A 22103-nucleotide genomic window follows, 5' to 3' on the forward strand; every position below is an offset into this window, starting at 1 on the left:
AAATCAAGGTATGGACTTAAAACATTTCGTATCTTCACAGCTCATATATCATCATTGATAAAAAAAACGGAATTAGTCTAGGTTAAACCAGTCCAACGAAGTAGGTTTAAATAATTGAATTAGACTAGATTAACAAAAAGGTCCTGTGAGATATGCATTGAATTTACGGAACATAACTAAAAACCTGAGCAAGGCCCCCCCCCCAACAAAAATTGGAAAGTAAGGGGTTAAATTGTTTTGTGTATTTTACAATTACATAGTAAAAATACCCCCGAACAGAAATCCTGGATACGGCCCTGAGTGTAGTCTTAAGAGTTCTGAGAATTAAATACATATAATTAAATATATTATTCTGCCTTGTCGTAAAATAACTCACAAGGTACTTTGGATGAAGACAATTATATTAATTGATTAAAAGAACAATAAAGTAGAAAATATGTACAGGGCAGATTAATCATAATAGTCTAATATCAACAGAATTAAAGCAGACGGACTATTTGACTAGTGTTTTAGCAGATAGGAGAACACCATTACCAGACAAGGGAGTTGTAAGTCTCTAACCGACCGTATCCAACCTGAAAAAAAAAATATATATAAAAATAATGTAATATAAATAATAAAATACAAAGTAATACAAATATATAAATAGCCTAATACAAAATGATACAAATAAATAATTAATATAAAATAATTAGTATAATAAAAAATAATACCATATTAAAAAAATAAAATAAATAGTAATACACATTTTTTTTAAATTTTATTACTCCAAAGATCCTTGGCCATGGCAACACAAATGACAAGTTTTATTCAAAGTAATTCACACTAAAAAGCATTTCACAAATTACCGAAACCTATTTGTGTACTCCATTGCTGGCCTGAGAAATTGTCCTAATCTCACAACAATAACAAACATAACGCACTATGCTCACCAGCAATCTTTCATCAAACCTACACTCTTCATACACTTCCTTTCGCAACTCATTCAATTTTTCCACTCAAACGTCATGTGACCCATACTATCATCGAAACCTGGTGACACAGGGCAAAAATAAGGACTATAATTACTGCCTACTCCCTAAATATCTTCGTATTGCCCCAAGTAGTCAAATATTCCCCTCAATTTAATAATACACTGTAACTATTCCTTTGTTAAACCCACCTTTAAAAATACCCCTTCACCAGATTTCTTTTTTATATTTCTTATTGGCAACCTCATTATCAAAATCTAATTCGTAATTCCATACTTCCTTATTTATAGAATTTTTCTTTTTTGTTTTATCAAAAGCCGTTCTTGTGAGAAGATAACAGCCGCAGAAGAAAAAGATGAAAATAGATGATGTTCTAAAACGATTTTAAAATGAAAACGCACCCAAATATAGAATTTTATTGTTGTAAGGCATTTCACTTATTAATTCACAAGAGAAAGAAATATCATTTCAAAACTCAGATTACATTGTTACAAAAAAAAAAAAAAAAACCCAACAAACACTTAAACACACAATAAACAAAACAAAAAAACAAAAGGCGAATTAAGTGAAAAATATAGGAATATCCGAGGAAATTGCAAGAGCTTATTTTATTGTTTTTTAAGGGGGAGGGGGGGCTAGGAGATGAATATATTTTTATTTGGAATAGATAGAAAATGCTTCGAGAGCCAATTTGCTTTCAGAGACTTTGCAGGAAATCAGCAGTACCGCGATGTAGGGAATGCTTCCTTTTTGTGAATGATTTTCATCTGGGATGTGCGGAGCTGTATTCCCTAGAGTACATCTATAACAGCGCACATGGTGAGGGGGGGGGGGGGCTCAGAAGGACGCTCATCCACAAAAAAAAGGTCCAAAAATAGAATTTTTTCCTCTCTGACCCATGCCCATAGGAAAATCTACTACCGGCTCGCTACCTATTGTGAATGTGACTCATAAGAATGTATGAAAACAGAAAGGAAATCAAAATAAAAACTTTATCCCACCCCCAGACCCACCTAATGTCTCTTTCTCTCTGAAAACCACACTTATCTTAGTTTGTTCTTTTGGTTATTTCGAAATTTAAACTTTTTAGGGTAGTATGACATCTTCGTCGGTGTTGCCATGTTGAACATCCAAAATGAATAAGCAAAACTAATTAGTTAATTTGGACGACGGTATTCGTCTGTCAAAATCCATAAACTAACAATCTGTTGATTTCTGAAGATAAACTACACCTTCAAAGGAAAGCTGAGCCTTCTTAAGCTACTTGGTGTCATGCAATTCGGCCCATTTTTTTCTGATTTTTATCCAAGTTCCTTTTTTGAATTCTTCGCCTACGACAATCAAAAAATGCATGACCGCATTTTGGAAATCCTTTTCAATAAAAATTGAATTCCATGTTTTTCCCATTTTTTTGGATACACAAAGTTGTCTAAATTTACACATAACCAATAAAAAACAAACTAAATTTCCACTGTTCTTGGTAAATCAAGGAAATTTTGTCACAAAAAGGGGCGTGGGCCAAAAATCTGAGAGCCTAACAATTAAGAATAAGAACAAGCAAAACTTTTTACCTTATTAGTCGCCTTTGCGATGGCAGAAATGAATTTGTTGGAACTTCCGCTACAACAGATCTATAAACCCTTATTGCCACTAGAAGAAGACACAATATCAACGGACCGAAGATGGCACCTTCTATTCCAAAACAAAGAATGCCGCCGGCAATGGAAAGACCAGTTAAATAAGGATGCCCGCCCCTAAAAATAGAAAGAAAGTCGGTAGTGGCATTGGGAAGTATCACAGTTTTCATGAAACTTCTTGTTTCACATTAGTTAAAAATAAAAAAGAAGGAAAAAAAAGCTGCTTCAATAGAAAACTTTTCACACGAGCTTCTCTATGAGTTTTAATGCATTTAATTAAAATCAGATAATTAATTGAAGCTTTCTTTTTGGAAAAACAACAAAAGAAATAGTTGATGATACTCAACCAGAAAAGCAACTAACATTTTTCAATTATGAAGGGGAGGGAGGGGGGGGGGGCAAGACTGCAGCGAGGAAATTTCCCCAGGAGGACGGAACATTATTACCAGACATTTTGTTTTTACCCGAATTTCAGTAAAGGATTTCGATTTTTCAAATGTGTTCTTTATCGGGAGGGGGAGGGGAGGGGGTCCTCAGTGTCCGTGCCCAGGGGGAGGGCGACAAGAAAACGATAATTTTAAGTTAATTTTTCCATTAATGTGGCGAAACAGTATTACTTTTACGTAATTCGTTTATTTTTACTTTATTTTGGGGGAACTTTGCCAATGTCTCATTGCTTGTGAATTTTTTCATGGCACCAAAGCTTGTTCTAGTCAAAGAAAAACCACTATGATGACATCGTAGTGTCCTCTATCTAGGAGCATTGCATAGCCAGTAGCAGTGGTCAGCAAGCTATCTTACAAACTTGGCTTTGAGTCAAAGACCTAGGTTTATGCACCGTCTAGTGCCAACAGAAAAGCTTCATGACAAAACCAGGCTGTAACGTAGCTTAGCATAGTCAGTTTAAGGCTCTCGCAATCTCTCGGCCACTGTTCCCGTACTCACAGAGCACTGGCCAATGCACTTATCAGCAGCAACCGAGGGTCTGCCTAGTCTAGTTACAGTAACTTATACAATAGTAGCCATGTCTAGTGGCTGTTTTGTTGATTTTTTTCTTTAATAAACTCCGTATCTCTCTCTCTCTCTCTTTCTAATCAATTTAGATTTTAATATTCGATTTTGTTTTTAGGTAGTAACTGCTCAAAGTTGCCAAGAAAAAGCGAGAAATAAAAACAGAGCCTGAGGGATGGACTTCACATGCACTTTTTTGAGTTGGTATTTGCAGCAAGCTGACCAGAGTTTCGATATCTTGTAAGTTGATTTTGAGCGATCACATATTTTCAGTTGTGCATCCAGCTTCTGCTTGGCCCCTTTTATTAGCCTCTCTTATTTGGGGAAAACCCTTGGCCTTTTCTTTAACAGAGCTGAAGATTGGTATTACGGTGAGGCTAAACAAAGAACTTGTTGTCCCCGAATTGGAAAGGAAAAGGTCATGAGAAAGGATTTAAATGAAATCGGAGCTTCTTGGGCGGGGGTAAAGAGTGAAGTTTTGGATAAGTTAAGTTAAAGGAGGAACTAGCGTTGGGCTTAGATAGTAGTTGTATTCAAAATAACTCTATAAAGTATTTAGTAATTATTAGTTACTTAGTAGCACTTGGTATAGCAGATTTAGTATATCCCTCTAAACAGTATATCAGACAATAAAGTAAAATATGGATTCCCATACCCTCATTATTTGTTAACCACATCCCCAAGAGGTACTGATACGCCGAATTAGGAACCCTGATTTATGGGATATCTTCTTACTACCATCTGAAAATATAAATCTGGTTATGCTGTTGTTTGTGTAGTTTATATTTAGTGTGTTTAAGCATTCCTTATAAAGGTCCGCCCTAATTCGCGTAATTAAGGTTATAAGGATTATACGAATTAGGAAGCTTATACACACATTGTGAAAAGGAAATTTTGCCTGTCTAATTCATGGGTAAGACAGTTAAAATCATTCGTCAGTTAGACAGTTAGATATGAGAAGATTAAAAGAAGCCATGTCTTTCTCTTCTTCCAACCAAATAGCCATTCCGAACTTGTAATTGGGGTCTATGCTGAGTACAAAAATTGAATGGTGCTCTAATTTAGCGCTATTCGTCTTATTCACGTTTCTGCACAAAAATGAAATATCCTTTATACCGTTATTCCCCAATTAATACAGGTCACTAGACCGCTAAAGACAGGTCTTGGAAAAGAAAACCTTATTCGGCAATTAAAGGAGGCGGCTAAAGCAAATGAGAAACTAATGAGAGCTGAGTCTTTGGCGATTTAACATAGGATATCAAGGGTAAATCCAGGATTTTTTTCAGGGGAGCGAATTTTTTTTTTTAACCCATAAAAATTTGTTTATATGCATTTTTGTTACGTTTTTACGAGTCGGACAATTCTTTTTTTTTGGGGGGGGGGAGGGGGGATTGAAACCCTGCTTCCTAGATACTACTACTACTAACAATTCACCGCAGCAGCAAGCCGCCTGAGGCCAACACAGCTACGCACGCTCCTCTTCCATCCCAATCTATTCAAAACACCCCTCTTTAAAATGTCTCATGAAGTTCCCATTTTCCTTTAGACTTTCCTTACAACATCCTCCCACCCAAACCGAGGATGACCTGCTTATCGTTTAGCTCTAGACGAGTGGCCGAAAGAGACAGTCTTTGGCAATCCGTCTTCCTTCATCCGCAGAACGTGCTCTAGCTATCTCAACCTTTCTCTCACTATATTCTGAGAAAGCGGGATTGAACCACACTCTTCGTACAGCCTACTGTCTGAAATACGGTCAGTCAATCGGGTACCCAAAACAATCCGTAGGCAATTTCTCTGGAAAACATCTAGCAAATGTTCCTTTGGTACAAGTCATTAGGGACAAAGAACATGGATCGATTACATCTGATCCATTTATTTTAGAAAGGGTGTCTAATTCATTAAGTTTTTCAAAGTTAAGGCTCTCAGCGTTGTTCAACAAAAGTGTGGGAATTGAAAACGACTTGTGAAGGTACCGTTTTTACACTTTACTTTTTTTATATCAAAGATGAGGTCAGGGGTTCTAATGAAATTCGTGTCAGGGGCTAAGCTATTGATAGTCAGAAGAAGGGCCTGGGGGATCATATCCATCTTTTTCATATGCAAAGGCATTTAATAGAGCCGACACTAGCGGAAACTCTAAACAGCAGTAACCAAGTAGTGGTTGAGTTTGGGGTGAGCTGGAGGGATAAAGAGAGATGAGGTTATTTTTGCAGGGATATGGTACGAAGAGTCCCCGTTGAGTGGGTTCACAAGGTGGCGAGGAAGGGTAGGAAAATGCAGGAAAGCAGGCAGAAGGATGGTTGGGAGGGTGGGTGGGCTTATCTTTAAAAAAGAAGGAAGGGGTATGTAAGTGGATATGGAGGCGGGGATATCCTTTGAATAGGTACTCGATTGAAAAGGACGGGATGGATCGAGGGTTTTCTTGTATGCGAGCGATGGTCTAAAAAATGTTTGCTAAAATTAGCAGAATTTAAGTGGCTTCTGGGCAGCCCAGTTTTGTGGAACCTGTTACGACCCTTAATGGGCAATTTAATATGAGCTTTTGCACAACCAAAGCATCTTCCACTTGAAATGTTTTTACAAATGTCAACATTGGGGTATTTACGCAGATTATTTGTACAACGGCTAAAAACATAAAATTTACAAATTTGTAGATATTTACAATTACTAGTCATACATCTACTCTCTAAACAACTAAAGCACACATTAGGTTGATTATACTTAAAATCACTGAACTCATTTTTTGAATATTTGATTGCATTGGGTGAGAATTTCCACTTGCAATTTCGACTTCATTGTCAATTTTTAAAGATGTCTCATTAACACTGGATTTCAAGAATAAATTATCTTCAGTTAAAACAAGGCCAGTAGGATTAGTTTGCGTAACCTTTTTAATCCCTTGAAAAAATTCAGACAAAGGAATTTAAGTGGTCGGCGTTTACCCCCCCCCCAGAAAATACCCCATAAACAATAAGCAGAACAATAGGGAAATTTTTATATAAGACAGTGGAACGCAACTTTATTTCGACCCTATATCCAAGGACCGTCCTCAGCAGAACAGACGAAGGAAAAACCAATATAAAAGAAACTCACATAAAATTTAACCATTAAAACTGAAAAAAGTTTTTTTTTAATTTTCAAAACAGCCCTAGCATCATTACTTCAAGAAAGTTCAACCAGGACTGGTGCCATATGACTGTGGCCACTTTTATGTTGGTAGAACCCATCAAAATTTAGAAAAACGCCTACAACAACACAAAGACGACATAACTAAAGCTTTAAATTCAAATAGTACAAAAATTTCTTTAGATTCTACTTTAAGCAGTTATATCTATGATAACCCTAGCCATAAAATGCTTTTTGAAGAAACTTGCCTTATTAGCAATGATATAGGCATAAAACAGGTTGCTCGAGAGGCAATTGAAATCAAAATAAATAATAATATTTATTTAAAAAGAGCTTTGGGGGAATATTCGCTTAATGCCTTATAAACAAATTCAATTAGAAATGATTTAACTAATTATATTAAAAAAATTCCACTCAACCTGTTACAGCTAGACCTTCTAGGCTGGCTGCCAAGGAGGCAAGATTAGCTTTAAGAGCTTGTCTGTAAGTGTTTTTTATTCCATTGGAATGAATTATCTTTTTCCACTTCGCTTGATGTATCACTCCTGGTTGAATTTCCTTCAAGTAATGATGCTAGGGCTGTTTTGAAAATTAAAAAAAAACTTTTTTCAGTTTTAATGGCTGAATTTTAATGTGATTTTCTTTTATATTGTTTTTTTCTTCGTTTGTTTTGCTGAGGACGGCCCTTGGATATAGGGTCGAAATATTCATTTAAAGTTGCGTTCCACTGTCTTATATAAAAATTTCCCCATAAAGGAATTTGTGGGATTATTTGGGATTAATGGTAGGTGATTATTTTGCAGAATCAATCAATTCAGGAGAACTATTATTGTCATTACTCAAAACACAAGTTACAGTAGGGGAATCTACAATACCAATTGGAACGATCACTTCCAGTTGGTTATCGTTGGAAATAATTGAATTTTCACATTAGAAATAAGGTGGGATTGTAGAGCCTCGATTGGTTGGACCAATTCTGGTTGATTATCGATGATATTAATCTCGTCATTTTCAGTCATTGACGATCGGCATTGTACGCATAACCAATTAGAGTTTTTAAGCCGACTACTTTCTGTGGTGCAACCAAGCATTGCACTTAAAACACTGGAACGACCCAGATCCACATTTTCTGTGGCATTCGTTACTAGGATGGGACATCTAGGCTAAGGAACAAAACGGGACACAGACCTTGAATTGGAAGCTATATCTTCAACTAAGACCTGGTTGCCTAAGCCAGGATTAGCACTGGTACTTGGTAGAGAAAAGTTCACAAGGCTGATCTCGCGTCTTCACTTAAAAATCCCAAGCGCCATTTATTTAAAAACAAGACGTCTTGAGAGGTCAAGATCTAGATAAGGACTGAAATTTGTGCATCTTATTTAATAGTTTATTTCGAATCAAATTCAGTAATTTTACTGATGGTTTAGGCCCCAATTTCTGTTAATACATTTTCATACTTATAATTCTACATCAAGTTTATATATTTAGTCGGCACCACGTCTAGTACACAATAAGAAAACAATTATTAACTTTTTTGAAAGCGAAACATTTGGTGAACTCATCTATAAATTTTTACTTTGTAGATCATTTACTTTGTATATCGTATGTATTTATCTATATATTTGAAATCAAATGTACTTCTGTGCCTATAATATAAAACAGCTAAACTATTCAAAATAGAATCGTGACAGTTTCATAGATATTTTTTTAGAAGTTGGTTTAAATCTTTTTCATAATTATGTGTGTCAAAATAGTACATCTAATTAAATTTTTCAGGACAAATCTAATTATGTCTTTTTCAGAGGGGACAGGCCTAGATTTGTATTTGTATTATCCTCACATTTAAAACTTTATAAAGTATTTATTTTTTATGTATAGTAAATAAAAAAACAAACAAAAAAACTATCAACTTATCTGAAAGTGAACATTTCGTTAGTTTAATATGTTATTATGGTACTATATAGATTATTTTAGATCTTTTATGGATTATTTTCTACCTATCTAAATGCGTTTGCTGCGTGCAAACTGCAAAACAGCTAAACTATTCAAACTAGAAACATTAAAATCTTGTAGACAAATCTTAGCACTATATATGAACCATTATAGGCTCTACAAATACTAAAAAATAGTCTTTGCAAAAAAAAAAAAAAAAAAAAAAAAAAAAAAAAAACTGCTTGGAATAACGTCATGATTAGGACACACGAGGGTAAAAGGTACGAGCAGCTTTGCGAGCAAAGCGACCGGAGTGAGGCACAAGACGCCAGAAAAGAAAGAGCAGAGAAATAAAACATTAATTCACAATAAATACTTGAAAAAAGAGCAGGAAAGTAGAAAAAAAAGAACTAAAAAGAGCAGGAGGAGTAAAATATGCAATAATAGTATATGCTGAAAAAAGCAAAGAAGTTAACAAAATAAAGAAAAAATAAAAAAAAGGGATATATTGTATAATTTAATAGAGTATGCTAAAAAAATCAGGAATAAAAAAAAAAAATAGAAATAAAAAAAAACAGGGAAGAAAAAAAAAAGAAAGAAACTATAAAAAGCGGGAGAGTAAAAAAAGAATTCACAGTGTATACGTTTAAAAAAGCAGGGAAATAAACATTATAAATAAAAGTAAAAAAAAAATATCAAAAGCAAAATACAAATTCATAGTGAAGGCTAAAAAAAGCAGGGAAGTAAAAGAGCAGGGAAGTGAAATACGAATTCATAGTGTGTACTTTTAAAAATAGTGGGGAATTAAAAAAAAAAAGCTGACAAAAGATCAGGGAAGTAAAACCTGAATTTATTGTGTATACCTAAAAAAAGAGCAAGGAAGTAAACAAAAGAAAAAAGATGAAAAAAGCAGGGAAGTTAAAGGCGAATTGATAGTGTTTATATTTCGTTATGTTTTATGATGAACAAGCAAAAATCAAACTGACAAACAGTTTGGACAGGTGAATTTGTCAGATAAGGTTTGTCAGTCAGTTCTTCAACTAATAAATAAAATACCCTTTGATTTCTCTATAGATGGCAGTGTCTACATATGTCAAAGGCAGAAATTGGAAGACAGCCAATAAGATTGCATCTGTTGCTCGATCCTGAACTAGCCATAGTTCAATAGCTGCAGGAAGAGCTGCCCAATAGTGACCCAATACTGGCACGGCACTCAAAATTGCAGCCAAAACTATAAAATTTCAAGAAGATAAACCATAAGATAAAAGTTTGATTAAACACTATGGAACGGCGGTTTAAGTAAGATGCGCATGAGAGTGAGGGAGAGCTCCGAGCATGAGTCATCTAGAGATATCTTGATTTTTGAGATTTTTACTACAAATTCAAAAAATTTCATATAATTCATATTTCTACAATTATAGAGAAATTTTCTCCCCCCCCCCCTCCAAAAAAAATATCCTGCGTAAGTACCATATACATCCTCAGCACGAACAATCATCTTTCAGCGACTCGTTCCTTCGTTCGCCGAGGTTTTTAATGCTACACACCCTCGTCAATAGTTGTATATATAAATTCGTTTTAGTATATTATTCCTTTTGTTTGATGTTGAATTAATTTTTTTTCAGAAAGTTTTTTTTTCCAATTGCGTATATATTTATAGATTTTTGTAACTGTAGAACTTTAGAATTTTAAATACTTTAGGTTTTAGTTTGACTATGTTTATGTTATTCCGAGTTTCATTATTTAGTTAATATTTTTTGTTCAGGTTGCCTATAAATTTGCATGACGATGACTTTGGCAGTGATTAGTATATGCAGGGTTGCCACCCTGGCCTGGAAGAATCCTACTGACGGTGGCAACCCTGAGTATATGTTTAGTGCCTTATCATTTAATGCGACAAGAATTTCCTCTGATCGCCATAACCGTACAAGGTATTTGATAGTAAAATCTCTAGAGTTCGAGTTAAAAAAAATACTCAGCTTTGAGTAGATTAATAATTCAAAAAATCTCAAAATTGTAGCCAAAATAAAAAAAAATGAAGAAAACAAAGAAAGATACAACATGAAACAAAAAATGGGTTTCTATGGAATTAAATTCGCTTTAATCATTTTCGTTTAATTTGGAAGAACGTACGTGCAAGCAATATATGGGGAGGTGTGGCTCAAAATATGACACCTATAAATCCCTTAATTTTTCAGATTTCAATATTTATGTAATTAATGTCTTACTATTAAGACGAAGTTCTACCCCCCCCCTCCCCCCAAACAAAAAACAATAAAAAACCCATCGTCCGTGCCATATAATCCGATATGCCTCTTATACATTGTTATACCTAAAAAAGAAAATAGTTACAATAAATACATTTTGAGTTTTAATGTTTATGTTACTATGAAACATGCGATTTTGAAACAAGCCTACAGCTGTAACTTAGACATAAAGGAAAATATATTTATATAAATCGATTCTAGCCATTCATCGAACCTTCTTGTTTTTTTTTCCAAGAGAATAGCCCAAATGTCGTTAAACAACTGAAAAATTTACCTATTTTTGCACGTTTCAATGCATTCTCCAATCTACAAGAAGGCGAAGCGAATTAAAGAAACATAATATGGTATATGGATAAAGCTGAACAGCGGCAATCAAATGGTATCAAAATTCTCGTTTTTTTGTCGAACTAAAGACGTTTATAAACCTTAAGTCCATTTGTGCTTCAATTAATCTTCTACTCTACGTTGAGGTGTTGTACGTGTCATCAAACAATTCCGTAAGGATGGAATGTTCCCATGACTTCGGGTCAATGATATACATGATTGGATGTATCAGCGACGAAAAAGGATATTAATCGACTTAAGTAGTCTTGAGACTACTTAGGTCTACTTGAGACTACTTTCGAACTACTGCCCTTGAGCTGTCACTCTTTTTGTAACCTGAAACAGAATGTTAAAGAATTTCTAGTTAATAGTTTTGTAATTTTTACAGTTTCTACTAGGGTTGATGTCTGGATTGGGTTTGGATGTTGGTTTGTGATGTATTTGAGTTTTATGGAGCGTTTGATTGGAATTGTTGTGCTACTTCCTTGCCTAACTTGTGGTTTTTGAGATTTTTTGAGGTGAGAGAGTGGATTTTAATTAGTTTTTCATATTTTTGTGTTGGTATATTTTTTCTCCCCTGTTCCTTTTTGAATATAGAGCCTTACGTGGGAGCCTATGTTGAAGTTGTTTTGTTTATAAAATTAGTCGTTGATTAAACGAATTCTGAACATTCACGCCCACATTGCAGAATCCTCCTCAGCCTGTTTCTCAACTCTATGGGCCACTTTGGAAAAGGGGTTTCATTAAGATATAGTACACTCTGTCCTCCACTAAGGCTGAAAAGCCTGACCAGCAGAGGCATCTGGAACTTAGACTCGAAACTATTTCAACCAGAGATGCATGGAGCAGATAAACAGCCTTCATAACCTTAAAAAAAAAAAAAAAAAAAAAAAAAAAAAAAAGGATGGAAATTCAACCTTGAAACCACAAACACAGCCTTTTATGATTTGGCTCCATTTATCGAATGCTTTAATGCTCCTTTGTTTCAAAGGTCATCTGTAAACAACACCTTTCCTGGTAAACACAACAGACCAGATGATATCAAGGAGGCACACTTGTGCCTCTATAAAGAGGCGACCCACCACAATGTTAAGCGATTTCAGGTCCTAGAGGTCGCAGAGAGACGGCGGTAATTGCATTTTGTAGCCCAAGCTCAAACTAAGAAACTTGCAAAATTTCATCCTCCTCCGACTTTATCTTCATGGGGTAAACTGGGCCGGAAGTTTGGACCCTCCCACCACAGCCCCCTTTAACGTTGTCCGATTGGGCTGAAATTTAGAGGTTAAGCTTTCCTAGGGCCCGGGAGCTTATCCTCGAAATTTCAGCTCAATCCGATCACTCCTTCCCTGTTTTCAAAAAACCAAATATAGCCACTTAAGGTTCATCTCTTTTTTTTTTTGTTAGCCACGCCTAAAGGCCACAGTTGGCACCGGATCCGGTTGAATGAGGACTCATTCGAAGCAGAATTCGACCTGTTAGGGCCTTTTGATATTTTCAGACCGAAAAAATTATCCCCCGAATTTACATTTACGAAAAACCTCGTTTTCCTATATTAGCCCATGTTAATTTTTCCCTCCACAACCCCCCTTTAACGTTGTCTGATCGGGCTGAAATTTAGAGGATAAGCTTTCCTGGGGCCTGGGAGCTTATCGTCGAAATTTCAGCTCAATCTGATCACTCCTTCCCTGTTTTCCAAAAACCACATATCAAGATTTTTGGGAATTTGCTTGCGTCGAAAATACCTTCTATTTGCTAAACAACAATTAATATTGTGTTTGTATAGTCCAGCGGCTGAGACTTCAGACTTTCAGGCGGAAAACTCGGGTTCGATTCACCATCAGAGCAACTTTTTTATATACTTTGAAAAGAAACTCAGTTTCTTTTTTAAATTATTTGAAAAAAATTACGTTTTCTAAAGAGTTAAAGAGGCTGAGTTACAAGGTCGACCCTTAACACGTACAGGGATTAGGAGGCACAGTTGGGGGGCTGTTAAAGAGGCTGAGTCACAAGTTCGAACCTTAAAACGTACAGGGATTAGGAGGCACCCTGTACGACGTGATTTGAGTATTCAGGAATTAAAAGCCTTAACACAAGAATGTTCAAGAGCGGGGGGTTTGGGGGGCGGAAGCCCCCAACTTTAACTCCTGACACGATCAGCTAACAGTTAGTCAAGCAATAATAAGTAATAAACTGTACAAAAACGTGCAGAAATTATTTGAAAAAAACTACGTTTTCTAAAGAGTTAAAGAGGCTGAGTTACAAGGTCGAACCTTAAAACGTACAGGGATTAGGAGGCACAGTTGGGGGGCTACCACCCCCAAACCCCCCGCTTTCGCAGCCTTTAAATATAAAAAAAATTTCTTTAAACTGAAAGTAAGGAGCGACATTAAAACTTAAAAAGAACAGAAATTATTCCGTATATGAAAGAGGCTGTGCCCTCCTCAACGCCTCGCTCTTTACGCTAAAGTTTTTATTGTTTAAAAAAAGAGTTGTGAGAAAGTCAAACTTTAGCGTAAAGAGCGAGGCGTTGAGGAGGGCACAGCCTCTTTCATATACGGAATAATTTCTGTTCTTTAAGTTTTAATGTCGCTCCTTACTTTCAGTTTAAAGAAATTTTTATATTTAAAGGCTGCGAAAGCGGGGTTTGGGGGTGGTAGCCCCAACTGTGCCTCTAATCCTGTACGTTTTAGGTTCGACCTTGTAACTCAGCCTCTTTAACTCTTTAGAAAACGTAGTTTTTTTCAAATAATCCTTGTTAAAAGGAACGAGACCTGACCTCATGCTTACTGGTTGGTTTCAACGTCATGGCATATAATGCGAGCCCTTTTACATGAAATCTTCACCCCCTATCGCCCATCACCAAACCAAGCGTGACACGACCGTCTACCACACGACTTTCCATCTTCTAAGGCCAGGAAGAGCTGCTACTTGGCTTGAGTCCTAAACCAAGTTCAAACAGTGCTCATGCTGGTATTTTTTTCAAGAAATATTCTAGAAAGACTTTCAGTCTCAGCAAAAGATACTAGCAGGAACTCACAAAGCTATACCGCTTGACTGTTTTAGCTAAAGAAAATTACCATCTTCTGTCAGATCTTAGCTTTGGCAAAAAATACTAAACATGTGGCCTACATCCAAACAATAAATTCAGTTTCAGCACTTTGTCTAGTGAAGCCAGGTTATCGTAATTCTAACAATTAAGAGCAATGCCTTATAGTAGCCACTTAAGCTCTGTTGGAGCTTGACTTGATAAAAACTGTAATGTATGTGGCCTGCATCCAAGCGAAAAATTATAATTTTAGCACGTTGGCTAGCAAAGCGAGCTTATGGTAATGCTTATAATTAATAGTAATACTTCGTAGTAACAGCTAAGTCTCTAAGGCAGTTTAGCTTTATCAGAATAAGAGTGAGCGATGCTTCCACTTCGGTATACTTTTTTAGCAGTTGTCCACAGCCAAATAAAAATTATGTTCAATTTTATAACCTTGGTGGCTAGCAGAACCAATTAGTTAATAAATAGAATTTAGTGTTTAGAAAAGAACTGCAGAGCCGATACTTACACCCTGGAAAAACTTGCTGAGATAAGAGAATAATTCACATATGATTCTGGCAATGTTTCCCAGCTATAAATAATCTTTTTTCGTAGGAGGAGAGGCAATAATAATTTTTTTGGGGGGAGGGGCAATAATACAAAATAGGTTTTTGTTTAATAACTTGACAAAAATGTCCAATAATGCATGACGATTTAGTATTTTGGGGGACAGGGTAGATAAAATAACTGAGAAAATAACGGAAAAACAAATTGGCTTGCGCCATTTTAGTTTTAAACATCAGAAATCCACTGACTCTGGTGCTTACCACTCAGAAATCCACTGACTCTCGTGCTTACCACTTTCTTTCCAAAAATTTATGCAACAAGAAGCCAACAAATTTACAAAATATTATTCACACGTATATTAACTATTTTATGGGATTGAGAAGTTGATTTATACTTCATTTACATTTCTCTTTTCGATGTATTTTCGCTGTTCTCTTTTTCACACTCACATGTTCTGGGCAGCTGAATTTATTTGACATTATTTATAAACAAAGTTCCTGTTATTACTGAAAGTGACTATTTACCAGATGGTATGATGACCAATCCTGACTGGAAAAACGTGTGAATAAGCCAAGTCCAGAGACCATAAAACAGAGCCATCTTCAACGAAGCTAAACAAACTGTGTTAATTGCTTCTTCAATTGCAACTCCAAGCCTGTTGGATGAAAAAAAAATCGTTGAATGACTTTAAGTGCCAAAAACTATAAAAGAGAACATTTCGCCAAAGAATCTCTTATACATTTTTCATAAAAATGATTAAAAAATATACCTTCAACCAGAGGGTCGGGGGAGGGTTTAGGGGGATTAACCCCCCCCGCCCCCGAAATGTTCTGACTCGTAAAAACGTAACAAAAATGAAAATAAACGAATTTTTTATGTGTTTATGACTTTTTTTGTGTGTAAACCCCTCTTCTCCTCGAAAAAAAATCCTTGTGTAGAACACCCCACGACAAAAATCCTTGTGTAGAACACCCCACGACAAAAATCCTTGTGTAGAACACCCCACGACAAAAATCCTTGTGTAGAACACCCCACGACAAAAATCCTTGTGTAGAACACCCCACGACAAAAATCCTTGTGTAGAACACCCCACGACAAAAATCCTTGTGTAGAACACCCCACGACAAAAATCCTTGTGATACGAACCCTGCTTACAACTACAAGTTTCTAACGTAATTCATAAAGAAATCACAATGTGAATCATCAACACCAGCAATAGTCCATATTCCAAGTTACAGTCCAGTCCAATAAGAATGACACACGGTCACAGTCCTTAAAAGATGGAAGAAATAATTTTTATGATACTGGAATACCCTTTGGAATACTAGCCTCTAGATAAAATAGAATCGGAAAACACCAATTAAAACGGTAAAACTTGAGTTGATCTCTCTGTATCCGATTTGGACCCACACCGATGTAAAGTACCGAACGGCAGTTTGCTAGTTTCTGTATTCAAGAAAATCAAAGAAATCTAAAACCCGGAAGCGGAATTGCTAATTTCAGTACTTAGGCAAAACAATACACTCAAAACCAATCAAATTAATGATAAAACTGTCCTATGAGATCATAATAAGAATAAACAATAACAAGGATATAAATAATAAGAATACAAAAATAATAATAAGAATAATAAGAACAAATAAACAAGAATACACATAATAAGAATATAAGAATAATAAGAATAAACAAGTACAAAGCCGTACCCAGGTTTTTTTAGAGAGGGTTTTACTAAAAAAAATTTGGGGGGGGGGGGTACACAAAAGAAACCTAAAAAAAAACCATACAAAATTTGTTTATATCCATTTTTGTTACGTTTTTACGAGTCCGACAAACATTTCGGGGGGGGGGGTCAAGCCCCTCTACCCTCCCCCTCTGGGTACGGCCTTGAACAAGTAAGAATATAAATAAATAAATAAGAACATAATTAACAAGAATCAATCAAAATCATGATAGAACTGTCCGATGAAATAATAATAAGAATATAAGTAATAAGAACAATACGAATAAACAAATAAGGATATACATAATAGGAATAAAATAGTAAGAATAAATACATAAGAATATAACAAATTCAATAACATAGATGAGTGAAAACAAGGAACAAATCATGGCTGACATGCAACCCTTCCCCCTTTTTCTCCCCCAAGCAACAAAATGTAAAATAATAAGAAAATAAAATTTAGTTTTGCTATAGACTACACTAACCAAGATGATGAGTAGGAAAAAATCTCCCAGAATCACAATTCTTTGGGAGTGAATTTAAAAAATTTATCAGGATAGTAAAAAGTAATTATTTGAAACAATCTACAAGGAGTGCTTGGAATTACTTATATATAGAGATACTATCTCGCCATTTATTTTATTTATTGAGTTTCTTAGGGTTCCGAAATTAGCACACTGCCACTCCCATTTTATATCCCTAAGATCTGCGACCCAAACACCTAAGGCCTGATTTTAATGAAAATACGACAAACCCCCCCGCCCCCCTCCAAAAAAAAGATTATAAAACTAGCAGGAAGATTAATTTCTGTTCTTAATTTTCTGCCTTAAAAACTTGCGCTTTATATTATACAATAATTAATTTTATCTATTATTTGATTCAAATTTAGCCTTTTTTTGTATCTTTGTGATGTGTTATGGCTGTGGAGTTATTTAACTATGTGTCACATACCTCTCCTCTTTGTTTGTACTTTTTCTTTCTTGTCTTTTCTTTCGTGTTTGTGTTCATATTCTATCACTGGTCATTAAGGCTTGCAGACGATTGTTTAATGAGTTATTCATATATTTTCTTCTTTTCTTTTTGATAATTACAAGAGAAATCGAATGACTAAATACTTGAAACATGGATAGTTCACGTCTTAACGAGGAAAAAGAAGAAGGCAACCATAGGAATAACACCCGAAGCCACCAATAGAGATTCTGAAATTACTGGGAATTAAATGAAGAAAAGAAGAAACAAATATTTGAATATATTGAGTCATTAAAATGTCCACATAGTTTAGAAGATAAAGGAAAATTTAGGAGCAATGTCCGCCTGCACAATTGGCAAGTGTCTGTAACTAATCTAACTAATTTGGAATGTAACGTATAGCTACAGCCTAAATTGAGGCGTATTTTCAGGCTGACTTTTACGATTTTCGGTAATCAGGGGGAACATACTATATTTTTATTTTTTTTTATTTCTTACAATTACTTCTACTAACGAGCCACTGCGGCACAAATACGCCTGAGTTGACATAGCTGCAAACTCTTGTCCTTCAGTCGAATCTATCCAAAGCTTTACTCTTTATCCCTCCCATAAAGTTTCACTTCATTTAAAATCCTTCCTTATGACCTCTTACCACCTCATCCACGGATGACTTACTTATCGTTTGGCCTTAGATTGATGATCAAAAAGCCCAATCTTTGACAATCTATCATCCTTCATCCGCAAAACGTAGACTAGTAATCTTAACCTTTATTTCGTTATAACCCAAGAAAGTAAGATCGAAACATTTTTTTCGTGTAGCTTACTGTTTAATATACAGTCAGTCCAAACTATTTTGAACTGAAAAGAAAACACCTTGTGCTTGGGCTATTCTACTATTTACATATTCGCTGCATCCCCATCTCCACTAATTGTATCGTCCCAGTGAGTGAAACTATCCACTCAATCGATTTTTTCGCTACATTAAGTCACCTCTTCACCTCTATTTCTTCCAAGTCTATCCGACGTATTCTTCTTAAAATTTATTTTCAAACATCTTCTTGCATCCTGAAATATCTAAACCTCCATTGGCGATAGTTTCTCACATCCAGTGCTCCACTTTTTTAAACATTTTTATCTAGTGTAACTATAATTATCTACATAACCTAAGTCTAAGAGACAGTGGTACCTATTCAAGGAAATTAAGAGGGCGGGAGGAAAAAGTATTTTTAAAACCTAGTGAAGGGGGTCAATTTCGTTACTTTTCATTTTTTTCGAAGAAAATACTAAAAAATCACTTTTCAATGGAAACGCCAAGTCCTAAAAATCTAGAGGGATAGCGGCAAAAAAACTTAGCGAGCCGAGTCAAACGTCAGATCATAATACTTAACATTAGGGACTAAACTGGTCTGATCATTTAAACACATCTCAATTAATATCCTGAGAGTAAAAATTTTGTCAACCTGCATCCTCTCCCCTTTGTCAAAAATCACTCCTCTTCTCTACAGAACATCTCTTTCTCTAAAAAAAGCATGACCATGCTAAGTAATTTGCTTCCTATAGAAACCAAGCTCACGCTTCTGAAATTATCACTCTCACGCTTATCCTCTAAAGGCCTTTACTGAAAGTTTTCCTAAAATTACTAGGTAATTCCCTGTTTTCGAAGATCATGTTCACAATATTCAGTAACTTATAGTTAACTTTGCAACTATTGTACTCAAAACTCATTTACAACTTTTCCTAAAAGGGGTAAATTCCTTTATATTGACTACTACTTTGCATTTTTATAAAGTTTTATATGACTACTACTTTATAGGCTACTGTTGGTCATAAAGTGAGCAATTATAGTTGTACCACCTCAACCCACTGTATATAGATAATATAACAGTAAGATCACGACTGATGATTTTTGGCACTTCATTCTCGGCGCGTACAAACAGCTCCTCCCATTTACTCTGACATTAGCGGGTCAGTATGTATCTGTTAGTCACGGGAGAATGGTGCAAATTCCTAGTATTTATCAATGTAAAAGCGAAAAGAAGCTCGGCTAGCCGGATATTTTTTTTGCGAACACGTGCACATTGCTAAGTAAGATTTAATAATCAGGAAACCAAGAGATGTACCTATCAAGGAAAATAAACTAGCAAGTAATTATTTTAGTTTTAGTAGTTTAAATATTTAATTATCTCTTTTTTTGAACAAAGGGGCAAAATCTTTAAAACTTGTATTTGATTATCAGAGGCAACGCTGTAGCGTTGCCTATAGTAAAGGTCATACGGCTCCAATGTTTTATTATTATTATTATTTATTTTTTTTCCCAGAGGCACTTCATATGGAAGGGATCGTCGTAGGAACTTCAAAGGAGGCTCATTCGATTGGAAATCGAGAGTTCTAGTACCCTTTTTAATAGTTGAAAATGATTGGAGGTCAACTAGCCCCCCCCCACGCCCATCATTCCCACCAACATATGCCATCAAAATTTTGAGAGAACTGTTTGGTTAATTGTATCTAGTTTCAAGATATAAATTATGATTTTGATTAAAATACTCCCCCCCCCCAACCCTCAGGGCAAGGGGTTTATGCTATATCCTGAGAGTCTATAAGGTTTTTGGTGAAGACGTTGTCATAGAAACTTCAAAACAGGCTCATTCGATTAGAATATAAAGGGCTAGTGCTCTTTTTAATAGTCGAAAGTGATTGGAGTGCAACTAGCCCCCCCTCCAACGCCCATCATTTCCCCAAACACATCCAATCAAAATTTTGAGATAGCCATTTCATTCAGCTTAGTTGATTTCCAGATAGAAAATATATTTTTGAGGAGTACCCTCCCCCACAACCCTCAGGGCAAGGGTTTTAAGTTATACCTTGGTGGCATATAAGTTTTTTATAGAAGGCGCTGTCGTAGAAACTTCAAAACTGGCTCAATCGATTGGGAATTAAAGGGCTAGCTCCCTTTTTAATAGTCGAAAGTGATTGGAGTGTAACTAGCCCCCCTCCCCCCCCCCGCCCCTCAATTCCCCAAACACATCCAATCAAAATTTTGAGATAGCCATTTTGTTAAGCGTAGTTGATTTCCAAATAGAAAATATATTTTTGAGGAGGACCCTCAGGGCAAGAGTTGTAATTTAAGGATTCATTTCCCCAAACAAATCCAATCAAAATTTTGAGATTGCCATTTTGTTCAGCGTAGTTGATTTCCAGATAGAATATATTTTTGAGGAGGAAACTCCCCCACGACCCTCAAGGGAAGGGTTTTAAGTTATACCCTGGGGCATATAAGGTTTTTATAGAAGGCGTTGTCGTAGAAACTTCAAAAAAGGCTCATTCGATTGGAAATTCAAAAAGCTAGCGCCCTTTTTAATAGTCGAAAGTGATTAAAGGGCAACTAGCCCCCCCCCACACCCATTATTCACCCAACGCATCCAATCAAAATTTTGAGAGAGCCATTTTCTTCAGCGTAGTTGATTTCCAGATAGAAAATATATTTTTGAGGAGGACACTCCCCCCCCCAACCCTCAGGGCTAGGGTTTCAAGTTATGCCCTGGGGGCATATAAGGTTTTTATAGAAGGCGTTGTCGTAGAAACTTCAAACAGGCTCATTGGATTGCAAATTAAAGGGCTATTGCCCTTTTAATAGCAGAAAGCTTTTTGAGGGCAACTAACCCCCCCCCCCCCTACACCGATCATTTCCCCAAACACATCCAATCGAAATTTTGAGATAGCCGTTTTTTTCAGCGTAGTTGATTCCAAATAGAATATACGTTTTGAGGAAGAAACTCCCCCACAACCCTCAAGGCACGTATTTCAAGATATGACCTGTGGGCATATAAGGTTTTTATAGAAGGAGTTGTCGTAGAAACTTCAAAACAGGCTCATTCGATTAGAAATTAAAGGGCTAGTGCCCTTTCTAATAGTCGAAAGTGACTGGAGGGCAACTAGCCCCCCTCCCACGCCCATCATTCCCTCAAACACATCCAATCAAAATTTTGAGATAGCCATTTTATTCAGCAAAGTTGATTTCCAGATGGAAAATATATGTTTGAAGAGGATAATCCCCAACAACCCTCAGGGCAAGGGTTTTAAGTTATGCCCTGGGGGTATATGAGGTTTTTACAGAAGGCGGTATCGTAAAAACTTCAAAAAGGCTCATTCTATTGGAAATTCAAAGGGCTAGTGCCCTTTTTATAATAGTCGAAAGTGATTTGAGGGCAACTAACCCCCCTCTCACGCCCTCCTTTTCCCCAACACATCCAATCAAAATTTTGAGACAGCCATTTTATTAAACGTAGTTTTAAGTTCTGGAAATTAGGTCTTTGAGGATGACAACTCCCCCACAGCCCTCAGGGCAAGAGTTGTAATTTAAGGATTCATTTCCCCAAGCACATGCAATCAAAATTTTGAAATTGCCATTGTGTTCAGCGTAGTTGAATTCCAGATAGACTATAATTTTGAGGATTACATTCTCCTACGACCCTCAGGGCAAGGGTTTGAAGTAGTACTCTTGGGATATTTAGGGTTTTTTATAGAAGGCGTTGTCATAGAAAATTCACAAAA

General features: G+C 35.9%; 1 protein-coding gene across 3 annotated transcripts in view; it reads right to left on the reverse strand.

The window, feature by feature from the left end:
• Positions 1-388: 388 nt before the first annotated feature.
• LOC148954212 (transmembrane protein 245) overlaps positions 389-22103 on the reverse strand; it is a 193955-nt gene continuing 172240 nt past the window's right edge. For all 3 annotated transcript variants that reach the window (XM_089086045.1, XM_089086043.1, XM_089086044.1), the window contains 4 exons: positions 15388-15518; positions 9734-9908; positions 2543-2725; positions 389-575 (listed from right to left, as the gene is read on the reverse strand). In XM_089086045.1, the coding sequence (XP_088942171.1) occupies positions 557-575; positions 2543-2725; positions 9734-9908; positions 15388-15518 (508 nt within the window). In that variant the 3' untranslated portion in view covers positions 389-556. The remainder of the gene's footprint in view (positions 576-2542; positions 2726-9733; positions 9909-15387; positions 15519-22103) is intronic.

The sequence above is a fragment of the Artemia sp. Qi Xiang Cuo genome, chromosome 3, assembly GCF_049724085.1.
Source record: "Artemia sp. Qi Xiang Cuo chromosome 3, ASM4972408v1, whole genome shotgun sequence".
Classification (NCBI taxonomy): Eukaryota; Metazoa; Arthropoda; class Branchiopoda; order Anostraca; family Artemiidae; genus Artemia; species Artemia sp. Qi Xiang Cuo.